The sequence below is a fragment of the Lepisma saccharinum genome, chromosome 25 (genome assembly GCF_977018435.1).
Source record: "Lepisma saccharinum chromosome 25, izLepSacc3.1, whole genome shotgun sequence".
Taxonomy (NCBI): Eukaryota; Metazoa; Arthropoda; class Insecta; order Zygentoma; family Lepismatidae; genus Lepisma; species Lepisma saccharinum.
The window spans coordinates 55137145-55152716 of NC_139253.1; the positions used below are offsets into that span (position 1 = coordinate 55137145).

Sequence of the window (15572 nt, forward strand, 5' to 3'; positions counted from 1 at the left end):
AGGGCTTTCTCCCGAGCTTCGTGGGATGTTGACGCATACACCCGGTCATTTTGGCGATTGAAAGTTTCCTCAATGTTGAATATATTTTCATCTGTGAAAAGAATTTTCCTGTGGCCATTGTTGGCGTAACGCTGCAGGAGGCGTTTTGCTTTTATCACCCTCTGCTCTTTCAGACGTGCATTGAGGAAGTGACCTGTACTTCGCCGGTAAGCCTTCAACCCCAAGTCACTTCTTAACACACGAGACACTGACATTTTGGGAATGTTCAGCTCACGAGCAAGCACTGCCTGCTTTCGTACAGGATTTCTCCGAATACGGGCTGCCACTGCTTGCACTAACTTTTTGGTTCGTACGCTGTGTGGGCAGCCTTGCCTTGGGCGATCATCAACTGTCCCAGTCTCTGTGAATCGCTTGATGGTCCGATACACGAAAGACTTGCTGATGTTCAACTTTTTAAGTGTTCCGAATATCATGGGAGCTGTTTGACCCACTTTATGAAGCGCTATTACTGCCACACGATTTTCGTAATCGCCCCACTCCATAGCTACACTTTTACGAACACACTTCCTCTATGACAGCTCAACTCACAATGGCCCACTCCAGCCTCTTGCACAGGAAGGTTGGCCGCGACCTTGAAAACCGGTTGTACACACTGCCTCAAACTTTCTGTCAGTATTTATGATACGACTAGGTAGACAACAAAACTAAACTATACGTGTATAAGTCAGTAGTAGAACCAATTCTACTATACGGAAGTGAAAGCTGTCCAGTAAGAGGAAAAGAAGTAAGACAAATAACGACAGTTGAGATGAAATGCTTCCATAGAATAGTTGGTAAAACGAGAAGATAGAGTATGTAATGAAAGAATCAGAGAAGAATTAAATCAGAAGCCAATAGAAAAAAAACTGACACAAAGACAATCAAAATGGTTTGGACATGTGGTAAAAATGGACGAAGATAGAAAAGCAAACAATTTATGGAAGCTAGAACAAGAGGAAGACCCTGGAAGACATTCGAAAAAGGAATAGAAGAAATAGGACAAAATAAAGGAAAAGGAATAAGAGAAATGAAGAGGATGGCAAAGGAACGGGAGAGATGGAAGGAGTGGATAGAGGCAACCCCGATGCTATGAGGCAAAAGGGGAAAGAGGAAGAAGAAGAAGCAGATTTTAGTGACTATATACACCATTCACAATTTTAACAGCCAATGGCATGAGTCACAAAAATTATATACTTTTTCACAAGTGTAACACAATTATTATTTTATACAAAAATTGAATGCTAATGATACTTCCACAGTGGTACACTTAGAGCTGAGGTGGTCTAGTCGGTAGCGCATCTGACTTCCAAGTGGGAGACCCGAGTTCGATTCTAAGGTCCGAATATGTCCGGCCTTGTCCCTGCATAAAGTGGCTCTGGGGCTCACCCAGCCTCAAATCAAGGGTACCTGGGGGAAGGCGGCAACCCTCGGGGGTAAAGGTGGCTGGAGTGTGGTGTTGACCACATCACCTCCAAAATGGCTGATATCGAGAATGTGCAAGGCCCTCCCCCACATACTCGAAATGTGCCCACGGGAAACTTTACCTTTTTTTACTTTACAGTAGTACATTTATGATTTTATTTTAAGAGTAACTGATTTTTTAAGGGGAGGGGGATCTGTACAATTATAATTTTTTTAATGAATTTTTCTCTATCTTGTACTTTTTTACCACACTTCCTGTGTAACAGACAGGACAAGATGGCAACTGTGATCTTCCACTGTTTGAAAACCATGACATACTGATTAATGTTGATGTACAAGTAGAAAACCTGTTTGCATACTTTTAACAAAAAAACTTGTGTTCCTTTAGTACTACCTTTTCAGAAGCACTCTTTTCTTTATATAAATCTGCACCTGTTTATGATTTTCATTTATTGGATGCCAGTTCTCAAACAAATACTTGTGAGATGATACAACAATTTGAATTTTCATATAAATATGCTCCATCTACAATGATTTTTAACAAGCTGACAAACTACATTCTTCAACAAAATACTGCAACATGTTCATAATTCATACCACATGGACCACTTCATGTAAAATTAACCAAATTTTGAACCTCAAATTTTCATGATCATTTTATATTTGGATCTACCCATGTAATGTAAAAAATCACAACTCCTGAATTTTAAAGTTACCATAATTTTGAAACTATTGAGCATACAGTTGAGTGTGGTGGATTATTATTGTAAAACTCTTGTTATAGCCTATTATTTGATACAAATAAAATGATAAGTGCCATCCTAGTTTTCTAAAAGGAGATCTGTAACAGTTGGACAATCATCTAACCCGTTCGTGTGTGTCTGTATCGGAGGGTGTGTTGCAATTTTTACGAGTTTTGCGAACACACAACTTTCTTTCGTGGGATGTGAACTTTTTTTTTTGTATGATTTACTTCTAAATAATATTTTTGTGTGTTTGGTGAAAGGAAAATAACAGGAAAATATGACAGATAAAGATGAGTGTTTTTTTTAAAGTCCACTTTATGCAAAGATAGGCTAATTGGGACTGGACCTACAGTTTAAAGTGGGATCTGAACGACTATATGCTTCTCCAGGTATCGAACACAAGGAGAGATAAAGATGAATGACAAAATGCTACGATTATAAAATTGCTTGTACAATGTGACAGGAAATAATGATGAAACTGATGCTCATCCTAATTACGAAAAAATCCAACAATTTGTCTGAATAGGATTTGCCACACGAAACGGGAAAGCAAGGAATGAAAAAGGGTGTTGGGCAAGCCTGCTGGCAGTTTGCATCTCTCCCGTTGCAGATCTATTCTTCGCTGTCCAGTCCTATGCAGCAGAGTTAGGTGGTAGAGCAGCCTTAGGCTGAACCTCGCTCTGAAGTGAATAAAAAATACTTTTCTATTTTATCCTATCTCCTGTCCACATCCCACCCATTACTGATATGCATGTTGCTGTGTAGACTGATCATAATCACACAAATCTAACCAATATAGATCTGTATTTTATCTTATTTCAATAAAGGATAGTTTGTGCTAAAAATAACCATTCATGGAATATATGTTAAAGGTGTACGAATGACCATTCTCCAGCCAGAAACAGTGGGTTTTGCAAATTTTCGAACTGTGTATTTAAAGATATCTGTTTGGCGGTTATGCGGAGATAGTTAATTTACTCTTAAAAGCTTACTTTTCATTTTTTCCACAAAATTTTCTTCGCGATTGATTCTACCACCCGTCTGGTGGCTTCGTCAGGCGTGTACTGTCTTGCTGTGGGCTACGTGGTTCCTTCCTCTTCCGCTTGTGGCGTTGTTATACCACGCATGCTTTTAGAAGGAACATGAGTTCGGCCAATACCCAGCCAGTGCTACTGCGCTGTTGCCAAACTAACTGCTAGCGCAAGGGAAGGACAGAAAATTCGTGATGTGTCCATTGTTTTTGATAATGCATGCACGGTATATATGAGTACAGTGAAATAATATAGTGAATATTTCTACACAGGATTATAATATCATATCACTGTAGCATATACGAGAAACCCATACCTGAAAGAAGCTTCAAGGTATTTATTTATTCATCACCGCTCTCGTCGTCTTCCTCGGTCTCCGCATGGACGTCCGTAGGATTTTTTCCAGGGAGGGGCAAGGAAGGTGTTTTTTTTTCCAGGGGGGGCAAACAAGGCACATTTTCCTCAATAATAGTGTTGTTCCCTCAAAAACATTGCTTAAATTTGAATATCATATTCATGCAATAATTAACACATGTTATTGTGGCTGTAATGAAATTATATGTGAAAAATATATAATTTTTGGTTGACTTTCATTTTCCATGGGGGGCCATGCCCCCCCCCCCCATTGCCTCCTTCCTCCCGGACGCCCATGGGTCTCCGTGTCACTGAATTCACTCATTTCCGAATCACTCTCCTGGAGGTTAATGATTAGATTTTGCACCCTTAATGCCTGTACTACTGGTGCTAAGTTTTGAGTGTGACATTATTTAAAATAAAAAGAACACATGGAACACACACTATCGGAAGAAAGGGCTGTATTTAATCTTTTCACAAACTGTTGTTTGTGGCGCACGAGTGAACGATAAGCGAATAATTTTACACCAGCCTTGCTACGAAAATGCTGAACTCAAACTGACCCAGGCTTTCAATGTTCGAGAACGCCCAGAACAATGAAGGGTCATTGTTTATATCGAGGCGAATTTAACACCCACAGTTTTCCCTAGACACAACAACTCAGCTGCTTCAACACGGTGGCAACGAAAAAAAACAGGCTGCAGGAAATGAAAGGTGATGTTTCCCTTGTTTCTTCAAGGAACGATAACTCCGGCTGCAGGCGACGGAAATACACGGGATTTGGACAGTCAGGTTCAAAATGTCTTTCTCCATCTTATGATGAACCTTAAAGTGGCGAGTTTTATGAAAACTTCTTGCGCGCACGAAAAATACAGAACACGGCTTTTAACTTCTGCGCCGCAGTCTCCTAACTGTACAACGTTGCACTCCTGCCATTGGCTGATCGCCACGCACACCCTCGGCTTGGCCCCGTCCGATATCGCTTTTAAAAGCGTGCGTCGTATAGTTGATGCGGTCCTTTCACTTTCTGCCATTCTAGTGTGGGTGTAGTGTTCCTTCTTTTGCCACACATCAGGGTTTTGGTGCTGTAGGCGTCGGTTCTCAGTCTCGTCGTCTGCTTCCAAAGAATGGAGTTTGTTCGCATGCACAGGTGGGTCTTGTTGCGAATGCTTAAGGCCTGTGCTTGGTGTCTTGTCGTGGGGGGGGGGGGGGGCTAGGTTGGGTGGTTATGCATATTCCAGATAGCGGGAAGTCAGGTTTTATTGAGGGCCCCGGGGTTAGTGTTGATGTCGACGGGGGTGGTCACTATTGCATAGGTTTCTTCTGAGAACCATCCCAAGGTGGATTTTGCTTGCATGACTATTTTGGCAGAGTCTATGTTATGGTTTTCGTTTATACGAGGGTCACTATTTATATTTTGAGCCTTGGCAACACTGATTGAAGTTAGGCGCGATTTGACGTTTGCACAGAATCGTCTGGCATTATTGACCATAATGTACTTCAAATGTTTTGTCAATAGCTTCATTTGTGTTGTTTATGTTGCCTTGGAGATTGCACGACAACAATAAAATGGAATTAACTAGTGAACATTTTCGTGCGATGATTTTTTACGATTTTCGACGTGGATTATCAAGACAAGAGTGCATCGATCAACTTACTTCCACATTTGGCGATGAAGCCCCATCCTTTGCCACTGTGAACCGCTGGTATAACGAATTTAATCGTGACCGCCATTCGCTCACCGACGAGATTCGCGAAGGTCGTCCAAAATCAGTTGTTGTTCAAGAAAACATTGATGCTGTGCAAAACCTAATACTGCAAGATCGTCATGTGACATACTGTGAGATTGAGGCAACCATAGGCATTAGTTCCACCAGCATATATAAAATATTACATGATCATTTAGCTGTGAGAAAGGTATGTTCTCGTTGGATCCCACACTATTTGACAAAAACTCAAAAAGACACTCGCGTCAATTGGTGCAAACAAATGCTCAATAAATACAATCGTGGTGCTTCAAAAGACGTATATAAGATTGTAACAGGTGACGAATCATGGATATATGCATATGAGCCGGAACGTAAACAGCAGTCGACTGTATGGGTGTTTCAAGATGAACCCAATCCAACAAAAGTTGTTCGCGCTCGAAGCACATCAAAACAAATGGTCGCCTGTTTTTTCGGGAAAACTGGTCATGTGGCAACTATGCCTTTAGAAGAACGTAGAACGGTACACAACAATTTGTTTGCCAGAGGTCTTCGGTCAAATACGGAAAACAAACAAACGCCGTCGGATCATTCTTCATCAAGACAATGCCCGCTGTCACACATCTCGTCTAACAACCGACTTTATGAACCGTCAAAAAATCGAATTGATGGGTCATCCGCAGTACCAGGGTGGCTACAAACAAGCAGAAGTAAAATTCCCTGACTTTTCCAGGTTTTCCAGGACAAAATTTACATTTTTCCCTGACAATTACAAACTAAACAAAATCGATGTTTTTGCAAATGGAAATAATAAACTCACACAGATCCACGTATGGTTTTGTTAAGTACCAATATTATCTTCTATGAAATTGACTCAATTTCTCTATTCTCTATGATTTGAATTTAAACCAGAAAATAGTGAATTTGGAAAATTATTACAATTCACAAGCTAGGGAAAGATTACGGAATTTTGTCATACGCAGTAAGTTTAAAATAAAATATTTTAAAGTTACGACTAAATTAGATAAGAGTGAAGAGTGATTGATTAAGAAATACATTTTGTAATTTATCAGTCTCCTTATACATTCTCGGTATTATATGTTGATATTTCCACTGAGGTTTGGAACCCTCTGCTTGTAAGAACCATGAGTGCGGAATCATTTTTGAATGCATAAAGCAACTTCTCTCTTCTCTGTAAAGCAAACAACTTAACTCTTGCATATAAGTGAAACAATTGAATCGAACAAAATAAAGTGTCATATTTCCTTACATTATCAATGGGATTCCTGCTTCAGTACAGTATATCCAAGTGAAGTACTGTGAAATTGACAACATGCAGTTATACCATTATTGCTGACGAAAATAGTATGTAGGTATTAGAAATTTAACGCAAGGATTTTATAGAATTTCATTGTATAGGTACCTGATTTAGCTAACCACACATTAAAACAGGAACACACTAATAATAAAAGCTTCTGAAAGTTCATATACGAGGGGCATCCTGAAAAAAGCTCCAATGGTGCCTATACGAAGCACTAGTGGTCAGAGATACACACACACACACATGCAAACAGGAAGAACTGGCATGTAACTGTAATCTGGTACAGTTGTAATGCAGTAGTTTTAGGACAGTTCTAGGTTAAAGATTGCAGCTCTCATACAGTCTCCCACCGACTGCGATGAAGGTGTAGCCTACATTGCACGCTCAGAATTTGGCACAGAGCCACCAGCAATCGTGTGAGGTGTGCAGACCGGACGTTGTGAGTGATAGTATGGTCAGACGATGGTGCAGACAATTCACGGAAGGCCAATCGAATGTGCACAACCCCATACAGCTGAGTACACACGGGCCCTTTGCATCACTTCAGGTGAGAGATCTTTGACCACTCCCTGTAGAGCCCTGGTCATGAATGTACAGACTTTCATCTCTTTGTTTAACTGAAGAGGTTTCTGGCAGGGCAAGGATTTGACAGCTACACTGCGGTAGAGATAGTTCCAGTCTTTGCTGTCAGACACATATACCATGGGCATACAAAATTTAGTGCCATGCTACGATAAATGCCAGAACAATGGTGGTGATTATGCCGAAAATTAGGTTAGGACTCACTGTTACTAATGCAATAAATTACAACTGATATTCTTGTTATATTTATGCCTAATCGGGAGGGACCTTTTTTTAAATTGGTTTATTTTCTTATTTTTTACTAAACGGTGTTATTTTTCCCAAAATTCACATTTTCATTTTAGCAAATTTTCTGGCAAATTTCTGAAATTATACCTTCATAGTGTTTTTAAACTACTGTTTCAAATTGTAACTCACATAACTTATGCCTCTTCGTGAGAGTTTGATATCTTGAAAGTTATTTTGGGAAAGTTATTTTCCATACCTCTTTCTTAATTTTAAGGTAAGGATTTTAGATAATGGAATTCTCCCCGTATATACTGAAGGGTGCATAATGACCATAAGTGACGACGCACCCAAAAAATTAAAATCAATCAATCTTACGTGACAGATACCGATATATTATGGCACCAAAAATTGGCATTATCTTTTTTTGACTTGTTAGTGTTACGTTCTTCAAAATTCGCGTTTTTGTTTTAGAACATTTATATGCCAAATATACCGAAACTTAATACTCCATTGTGGTTTTAAACTATTATTTTAAATTGTAGGTCACATGGTCTACGTATTTTTGTGACAGTTTGATATGTTGGAACAGATTTTTGAGGAAGTAAAAGTAAAGTGCTCCCCTGCACTTATCCATGAAGGTATATAGTAGGGGTGTGGAGTTAGAGCCCACACTTTCTTGATGACAGCTGAAAGTAGGGGTGATGTGATCAGCACCACGCTCCTGGCTACCTTTATCCCTCAAAGTTTCCTCAAGGTACCAGCTTCATATGATGCTGGATGGGCGCTGGAACAGTTTGAATAGGTGGAAAACATCCTGGTTCTCCCCCACAGGGGATCGACCCCGGGTCTCTCGCATAGTAGTCAGATGACCTAATGACTGAGCTCCATTATTACTCGCTTGACAAATGCCGATGGTGCGCACTTAGCTTGGTAATTCAAAACATATCTCGTGTGACTAATACGAAGATGTGGCTCTCGTGTGACGGTAGATACACACTCGATCTCCTGTTAGAACCCTGCCACTTTGCTCTGTGATGCAAATGGTTTTGATAGAAGTTGAAAAAATCGTGGGAAATACATGATTTAATGTGGCTGTCGGAATTATTCCATGTACGTTTAACTCTATAGTTTACTCTTGAGTAAAATGTTGGAAAACTTGCATGTTCTATGTACACAAACATGGCCTAGAAAAGACAAGAATGTTGGATTTCATGGAATTTTTCGTTGTTTTAGGGCATTTTTTAAAAGAAAATCGCTAAAAACACCAATAATTCGCATTTTATGCCAAATTCGTATTATTTCGATATTTTGAACAGGCGAAAAATTACCATTTTTCACGGTTTTGGCGTTTGCGAAAAATCAATGTCCCTACTAATTGGAAATTACTTTTTGGCCACCCCTCGTATAAATCAGTAGATGGAAAGTGAAAATTTAGCAGGGCTGGCAGAGAAAAGTCAATTCTTGAAGGAAGTGATTTCCTTTTATGATTGAATGATTTGAGTAAATATGATATTAAAATATTTACATATTTATTATTAGTATTTTATTTCATAATATTGGACATTAACCTTACTCAGTGAGAGATTAATGACCATCTCTCACGAGTTTAAACAGACAGGACAGGGAGTGCCGTTAATTTCATTGCAATACTAGTGTTGCAGTAAATTTGAGGTTGGGAGCATGCACTTACCAATTTTTTACCAATGCAGATTTATGTTTCACTTTTCGCGATATTATTCAATATATATCCCATTTGGTTGGATTCTTCTTGATATCTAAGAATAGTGCAATGTCATTGTGAACGTATGTTAACTTGTGCGAAACCAGTAATACGTCAGGATGATGAAAGAAAACCTTCGTAAGCACTGCTACATTAAATAAGGTGAAGTGAGCCAGAAGAGTAACAAAATTCGAGCAGCATATTTGCAGTCTAAAGCTCTTCTTGTTTATGCATGCGATTTTTATTGGATGTTGCAGTCCATACATTTTTCTGTCGCATGTTGTAGTGAGATACTTTGTCTGGTAGCGATATTCGACAAAAATAGTACGTATCAATGGAAGCTATTTGTTTCTATTGTCCTTTAGTTTGCCCAACAAAATGCCTTACTATGATGTCCGACAACTATCGGACGGCACCACACGCTCTTATCCCCTCCATCTGTTGACAAGTCGCCTTACTACTCTCATACGGACAAGAAAAAATGATAATTCAATGCATTTTCCAAGTAATATTTAGAGGCTTAACCTTTATTTCCCCAATGATACCATATGGTATAATCAGAGTAAGGTCGTACTGGTGCTGATTTCGAAATGAATGTGCATTTTGGACCTTCATACTCTTATGTTTGGGTGGAAACTCTGACACAGGTCTGGAGCAAGCCTGGAAAATTCATATTGATGACCAACCTCTCCCCCTTCTCCGCAACATATCCATGTCACATTTCCGAACAGAGTTTCACATTTTGGCTCATTACTCAACTTGTATAGCACCCAGGAACATGAAACATGTTTCAATCTCATTGAAATTCGGGGGTTGTGCCCCCAAACCCCCTTTCCTCGGTCCGGCGTTCTGAATTATACACGGTTGCATGCTATGATGTCTTAGCTGAAAAACAAAACTGATCCAAAGTAGATTGCTCCCATAGTGTCAGAGTTATAACAATTTTCCTCCAAAAATGCAAATTACCTATTTTTCGTAAAAATCATATTTTGGCTTATTATTCAACTTGTATGGTACCCAAGAACATGAAACATGTTTCATTCTCTTGAGAAATATACATTCTTTGAAAAGAATACTAAAGTTCGCGGCTTCTCCCCAAAATAGCGGGAGAAGAGGGGGCAAACTCCACATTTTTGTTTTTTTCATTGAAATTCGGTGGTCGCGCCCCCAAACCCCCCTTCCTTGGATCGGCATTCTGAATTGTACACGGTTGTATGCTATGATGTTTTAGATGAAAAACAAAACTTATCCGAAGTAGATTGCTCCCATAGTGCCAGAGTTATAACAATTTTCCTACAAAGAGTGTTCGTATTTAAAATTCCCGCCGAGAAGCCAGGACGAGAGAAATTTCTCTCTCTCTCTCTCTGTCTCTCTCTCCTCCTGCCATCACTGGTTGTGTTGCTCATAACAGGGGCCTAAAAGCTGAGGCCGAATCTTACGAACGAGATTTCCTGTTCCCGTGCAGAGTTCCATAACGATATCTTTAAATAAAAAAAATTAAAAAAAAGACAATGAAGACGAAATTCCCTGACATTTCCCTGACTTTTTTTCACACCTCAAATTCCCTGACTTTTCCCGGTTTTCCAGGTTTTCCAGGTCTGTCGCCACCCTGAGTACAGTCCTGATTTGGCACCCAATGACTTCTTCTTGTTCCCGAATGTCAAGAATAAATTGCGTGGACAACGATTTTCGTCAGCGGAAGACGCCGTTGATGCGTTCAAAAACCATATTATGGAGGTGTCTCAAGAAGATTGGAAAAACTGCTTTGACAAATGGTTCGAACGAATGCAAAAGTGTATTGACCATAAAGGAGAATACTTCGAAAAACAATAAAGCAGTTTTCAATGCCAAATTCCTGTTTTTTCATTGTTAGGCTCAAAATATAAATAGTGACCCTCGTAAGGTAGCAGGAAAGGCCTATTCTTCTTCTTCCGAGTCGGTGGTCAGCATCATGCTCCTTGAGCCTATCATCAAGTCAGCGCTTTATCATAACTACACACTTGCTTCCACAAGCGCAGGTGATCATGTAGACCCCACTTCTTGCATTGGGGTTGGTGTAATATTCTTTGAAATGGGTTAGGTGGGAGGCTATGGATGGAAGGAGTTGGTCTGCTATCTTGAAATTGTGCCTGGTTAGAACTTCTTGAATTTTCTTGGTTAGGTCATCCATAGCCTCCCACCTAACCCATTTCAAAGGATATTACACCAACCCCAATGCAAGAAGTGGGGTCTACATGATCACCTGCACTTGTGTGTAGTTATGACAAAGCGCTGACTTGATGATAGGCTCAAAGGAGCATGATGCTGACCACCGACTCAACACTAACCCCGGGCCCCTCAATAACCTGGCTTCCCGCTATTAGGAATATGCATAACCATCCAACCTGCTCCCCCGCCTACCACCCTCCGCACGACAAAACATCAAGCATGACCCTTAAGCATTCGTAAAAAAGCCTGCTTGTGCATGTGAACAAATGCCGTTTCACCGAAGCAGAATACGAAACTGAGAACCGACGCCTACAGCAACAAAAACCCGATGCGCAGCAAAAGAAGGAAGCACTACACCCACACCAGAATGGCAGAAAGTGAAAGGACCATGTCAACTAGTGCCGCCAGGAGCACAAGCGGAAGGAGAAGGAACCACGACGCCCGCAGCAAGACAGTACATGCCTGGCGAAGCCACCAGACAGGTGGCGAGATCAATCGTGACGAAAATATGCACACAGAAAATGAAAAGTAACCTTAGTAAAATGTAATATTCAAGTATCCACCTAACTCATTTCTATTTGTAAAATTGGTTTTAAATTAGTATCACAAGAAATTATATACATTTATATATACTGCTGGACAAAAAAAACCGGACACCTTAATATTTGACATCTGAATTGCAATTACTAAAAAAGTTAAAAAGTGCCCTCCAGTTTGAAAATCCTAGGCACGCCACTAAGTCGTTAATTTTAATTTGTTTTCTGTTGAATATATTCAGTTTTTCTTATTTCCAATAATTTCTGCAACATTTAGTTAGCCTTCGAATTAGAATTTATGCGTTATCACAAAAAATGCAAGTGTCGGGTTTATTTTGTCCAGCAGTGTATTTAACTAGCCATCATACAAATAAAAAGTGTCCTTTTTATTTTCTTAAAAAATAAATCCAAAATCCTGGATGTGTTTTTCATTTTTTCTCAACTCCTAGATGAATTTTTTTTTCTACATAATAGCACTAGAAGAACTATTGAAATACATATTTGTAATATGATAAGAAGATAAACTAACAACATCAAACATATAAATTATAAAAAAGTAATAATTAAGAAGAATTTTTAAAAATATGAAATTTGATTTGTAAATTTTACAAGGGTTTTATGTATGTTTCTCACACAAGGTTTTGTATTCTAGGGTTAACATTGTTACAAAGTAATATTGCTTTTAACAAAGCTTTCTTCAGAATAGCTGTTCAACTGACAAATTTCAATTAAAATGAACGGTTAATTATATCGAGATTTAATCAAACAACACAGGCTTGACCAGAACTTGAACCTGGATATCTATCAACTGAGCTACCAAGTCAGCCTCGGTTTTGCCCAATTTTTCATTTCCAATGTTTTACTGGAATTGTCTCTTGTCGATGATGACAAATTTCTCCCAACATGGAGCTGTACATTGCCTGAAGATTTGACATGCACAGGAGATGTACCATGTAGGAATTTAAGCAATAAAAAATGCAGGTTTGACCAAGACTCAAACCTAGGTCTGTGACAAACCATTACTTTTTTTAATGTTATTATCATGCTGTTTTTCTATCTTCCTTCCTTTTTACCCTTTATTTCATATCTTCCTCACTTGTTGTCTGATTTTTCCACAGGACTACTATTTAATGTCCCAACAGCAAATCAGCAGGTCTTCTTTTTTATATAGTTTCAACTCTTTGTTCCTGCTGAAATGTTTAGTGTGTTATTGGCCATTTACAATTATATCTTCCCTAAAAATACATTGTTTATATTTGGAAACACTATAATTTTTATTTGGTACATGTCTTTGTCATAAGTTAAAGAAGTTGCAGAGGTGAAACATATATGTAAACAGGGAATGAACAAAATGAGCATTTCCAATGGGTAGTAGGAAATAAATGGATTAAAAAAATACAAAATAATTTAAAGGGGTGTTTGATAGTTTTTAAAATAATATTTTGGGGTTTTGAAATATACAACATTTAGAAAGAGTTTTGCAATTATCCACAAATCTGTACGTTCAATAGTTTCAATGTTAAGACAATTTTTATTTCTCAGAAGATTTGCAAAAATGTTTTGTTTTTTTCATCAATAACAATGAAACTACTGACCCCAAAATTCAGAAATTTGGAATTATTTTTCACTCCATGAGCAGATCCAAATTAAAAAAAAAAATATATATGAAAATATGAAACTATGAGGTCCAAAATTTGGTTGCTTTGATATGGAATAATCCATTTGCAGATTATATCTATCTAGTAACGTTAAATATAAAAATCACTGGAGAGAAACACTTGGATGTACATTATAAGGATGAAATTTTTTTTCTTCTAAAAGGCATAGTAAATTATTGCTTTTACATAATCAAAAATATCTCAAGTACTGAGGAACATCCAACAAGTTGAAAAAATGGAAGCAAATACTACTACAAAATTCTTTCAAGAGTGTTAATTTGTTCTATAATGCAACAAATAACACAAGTATAATACTTTAGAATAAAACAGATTTCAAGATATAGAACATGAGATTAATGAGTGGGGATGATCAAGGTGAATCTTCTGTACATGAAGAATAATTATTTTTGATCTGAGAGATAATGATAAATGATGAACGTGGTTTAATAACTTAAACTAGCAGTAGTATTTTGAATTTTGGCAGAGAACCATTAGAATTTACTTGCTTCATTGCGAGTGTTAGTTAGCAACCCAGAAAGACATGCTGGATACTTGGAACTCTTCAAGGTCTAACATACCATTCTGTACAGAGGAAAACCTGTATAATATTTCAACAATTCTTCACATTACTTGCATCTTCCAGATAGAATATACTTCCAATGGAACATAGAAACCTGTGGTAATAACCATGAAATCATATATCAATAATGTATTACAATGTTTAAATAATGTAGAGGCCCTATTATTGATCTTATGTATATTAATTTCATCACCATCTCACTTAAGCTTGAATGTATGAACTCTGTTCAATCTTGAACACTGTTGGTAACAGAAAATGAGAATACTCAAACAGGTGACTGACTTCCACTCCCCATTTCAGTGGAGCTGTCTCAGAAATTACCTAGTGATTACTGAAAAGAAGGTTCAACATTTACGGCAAAATTACTACTAGTATAAATATCTGCTGGCACATTGCAATAATAATGTACATATTCAGTATAAATTTTAAGGATGTGACTAATTATAATCTACATTCTATCAGCATTGTCCAAAAATGAATGACTTTTTTATAGTTTCGAAGATTAAATATATTATTCAATCTTGGATTGATTGAAGGATTTGTTGTTTTAAGTCTACTTTATGCACAAGAAGGCTAATCGGAACTGGACCTACAGTTTAAAGTGGGATCCAAACAACTGTGCCATGTGCCTCCACTGGGTATCAAACCCGGGACCCCTTGATTACAAGACGACAACGTTACCTCTACACCATCTGGGAAGCTCTATATTCAATCTTGGATAATTTCAAACTTCATGCTTGACAATGGACTTGTTTTTTTATATTGGAAAATACTTTTTTCTGCAAAAGTATCAGAAACAACTGTGTGATTTTTATTACATGTATCACACACACATGTGGCAAAGTATGCTGGTACTGTTTTGAAGCATTACGCCCTGCTGTTGCCTACAAAGGGGTCTGACAAACTTCAAAATCTTTACTGAACAAAACAAGGTATCATTCATAGTTTCCAAGATACAAAAATATTATTCAAAGCTTGGTGAATTTCAAATTTCCAGCTTGAAAATGCTCTCAGCACTAAGGGTTACATCAAGGAAACCAGCCCCAGCATTTAAGGATTAAACACACATTAATAAGAGAACAGAGTAATTAAATAATAACAGGCACTCGAGAATCTAAAACCAGATAAAACTCACCACAGTTGACCTATCCTCCGAACACCTCAAAAAAATCCAGGACTTCATCCACAGCTGTGGCCCCCTGAAGGCCTGACAGCCCCTATCACAGCCATGTTAATTCCTGATAATCCCTGCACCCCCACCTTCTATCTATTACCCAAAATTCACAAAGTAAGTCTTGGAGCTTTCCTGGTGACGAATGATGAAATAATTCTCTCAGGCTATCAACCAGGTGAGTTGTGAAAAAGATTCCAAGCTTTCGAAAGCTTAGAATCTTTTCCACAACCCACCTGGTCAATAGCCTGAAAGAATCTTTTCATTAGT

The 15572-nt window shown here is 38.2% G+C and overlaps 1 protein-coding gene across 3 annotated transcripts in view; it reads right to left on the reverse strand.

Annotated features, from left to right (window-relative positions):
* The window catches only part of Ctps (CTP synthase), a 126966-nt gene that overhangs the window by 31608 nt on the left and 79786 nt on the right, over positions 1 to 15572 (reverse strand). The window contains exon 12 of one of the 3 annotated variants that reach the window (XM_083111340.1): positions 14085 to 14225. The exons of the other annotated variants lie outside the window; for them this stretch is intronic. Within the exon in view, the coding sequence (XP_082967466.1) occupies positions 14173 to 14225 (53 nt within the window). The 3' untranslated portion in view covers positions 14085 to 14172. Of the gene's footprint in view, positions 1 to 14084; positions 14226 to 15572 lie in introns of those variants that run through there. 3 annotated transcript variants of the gene reach the window in all.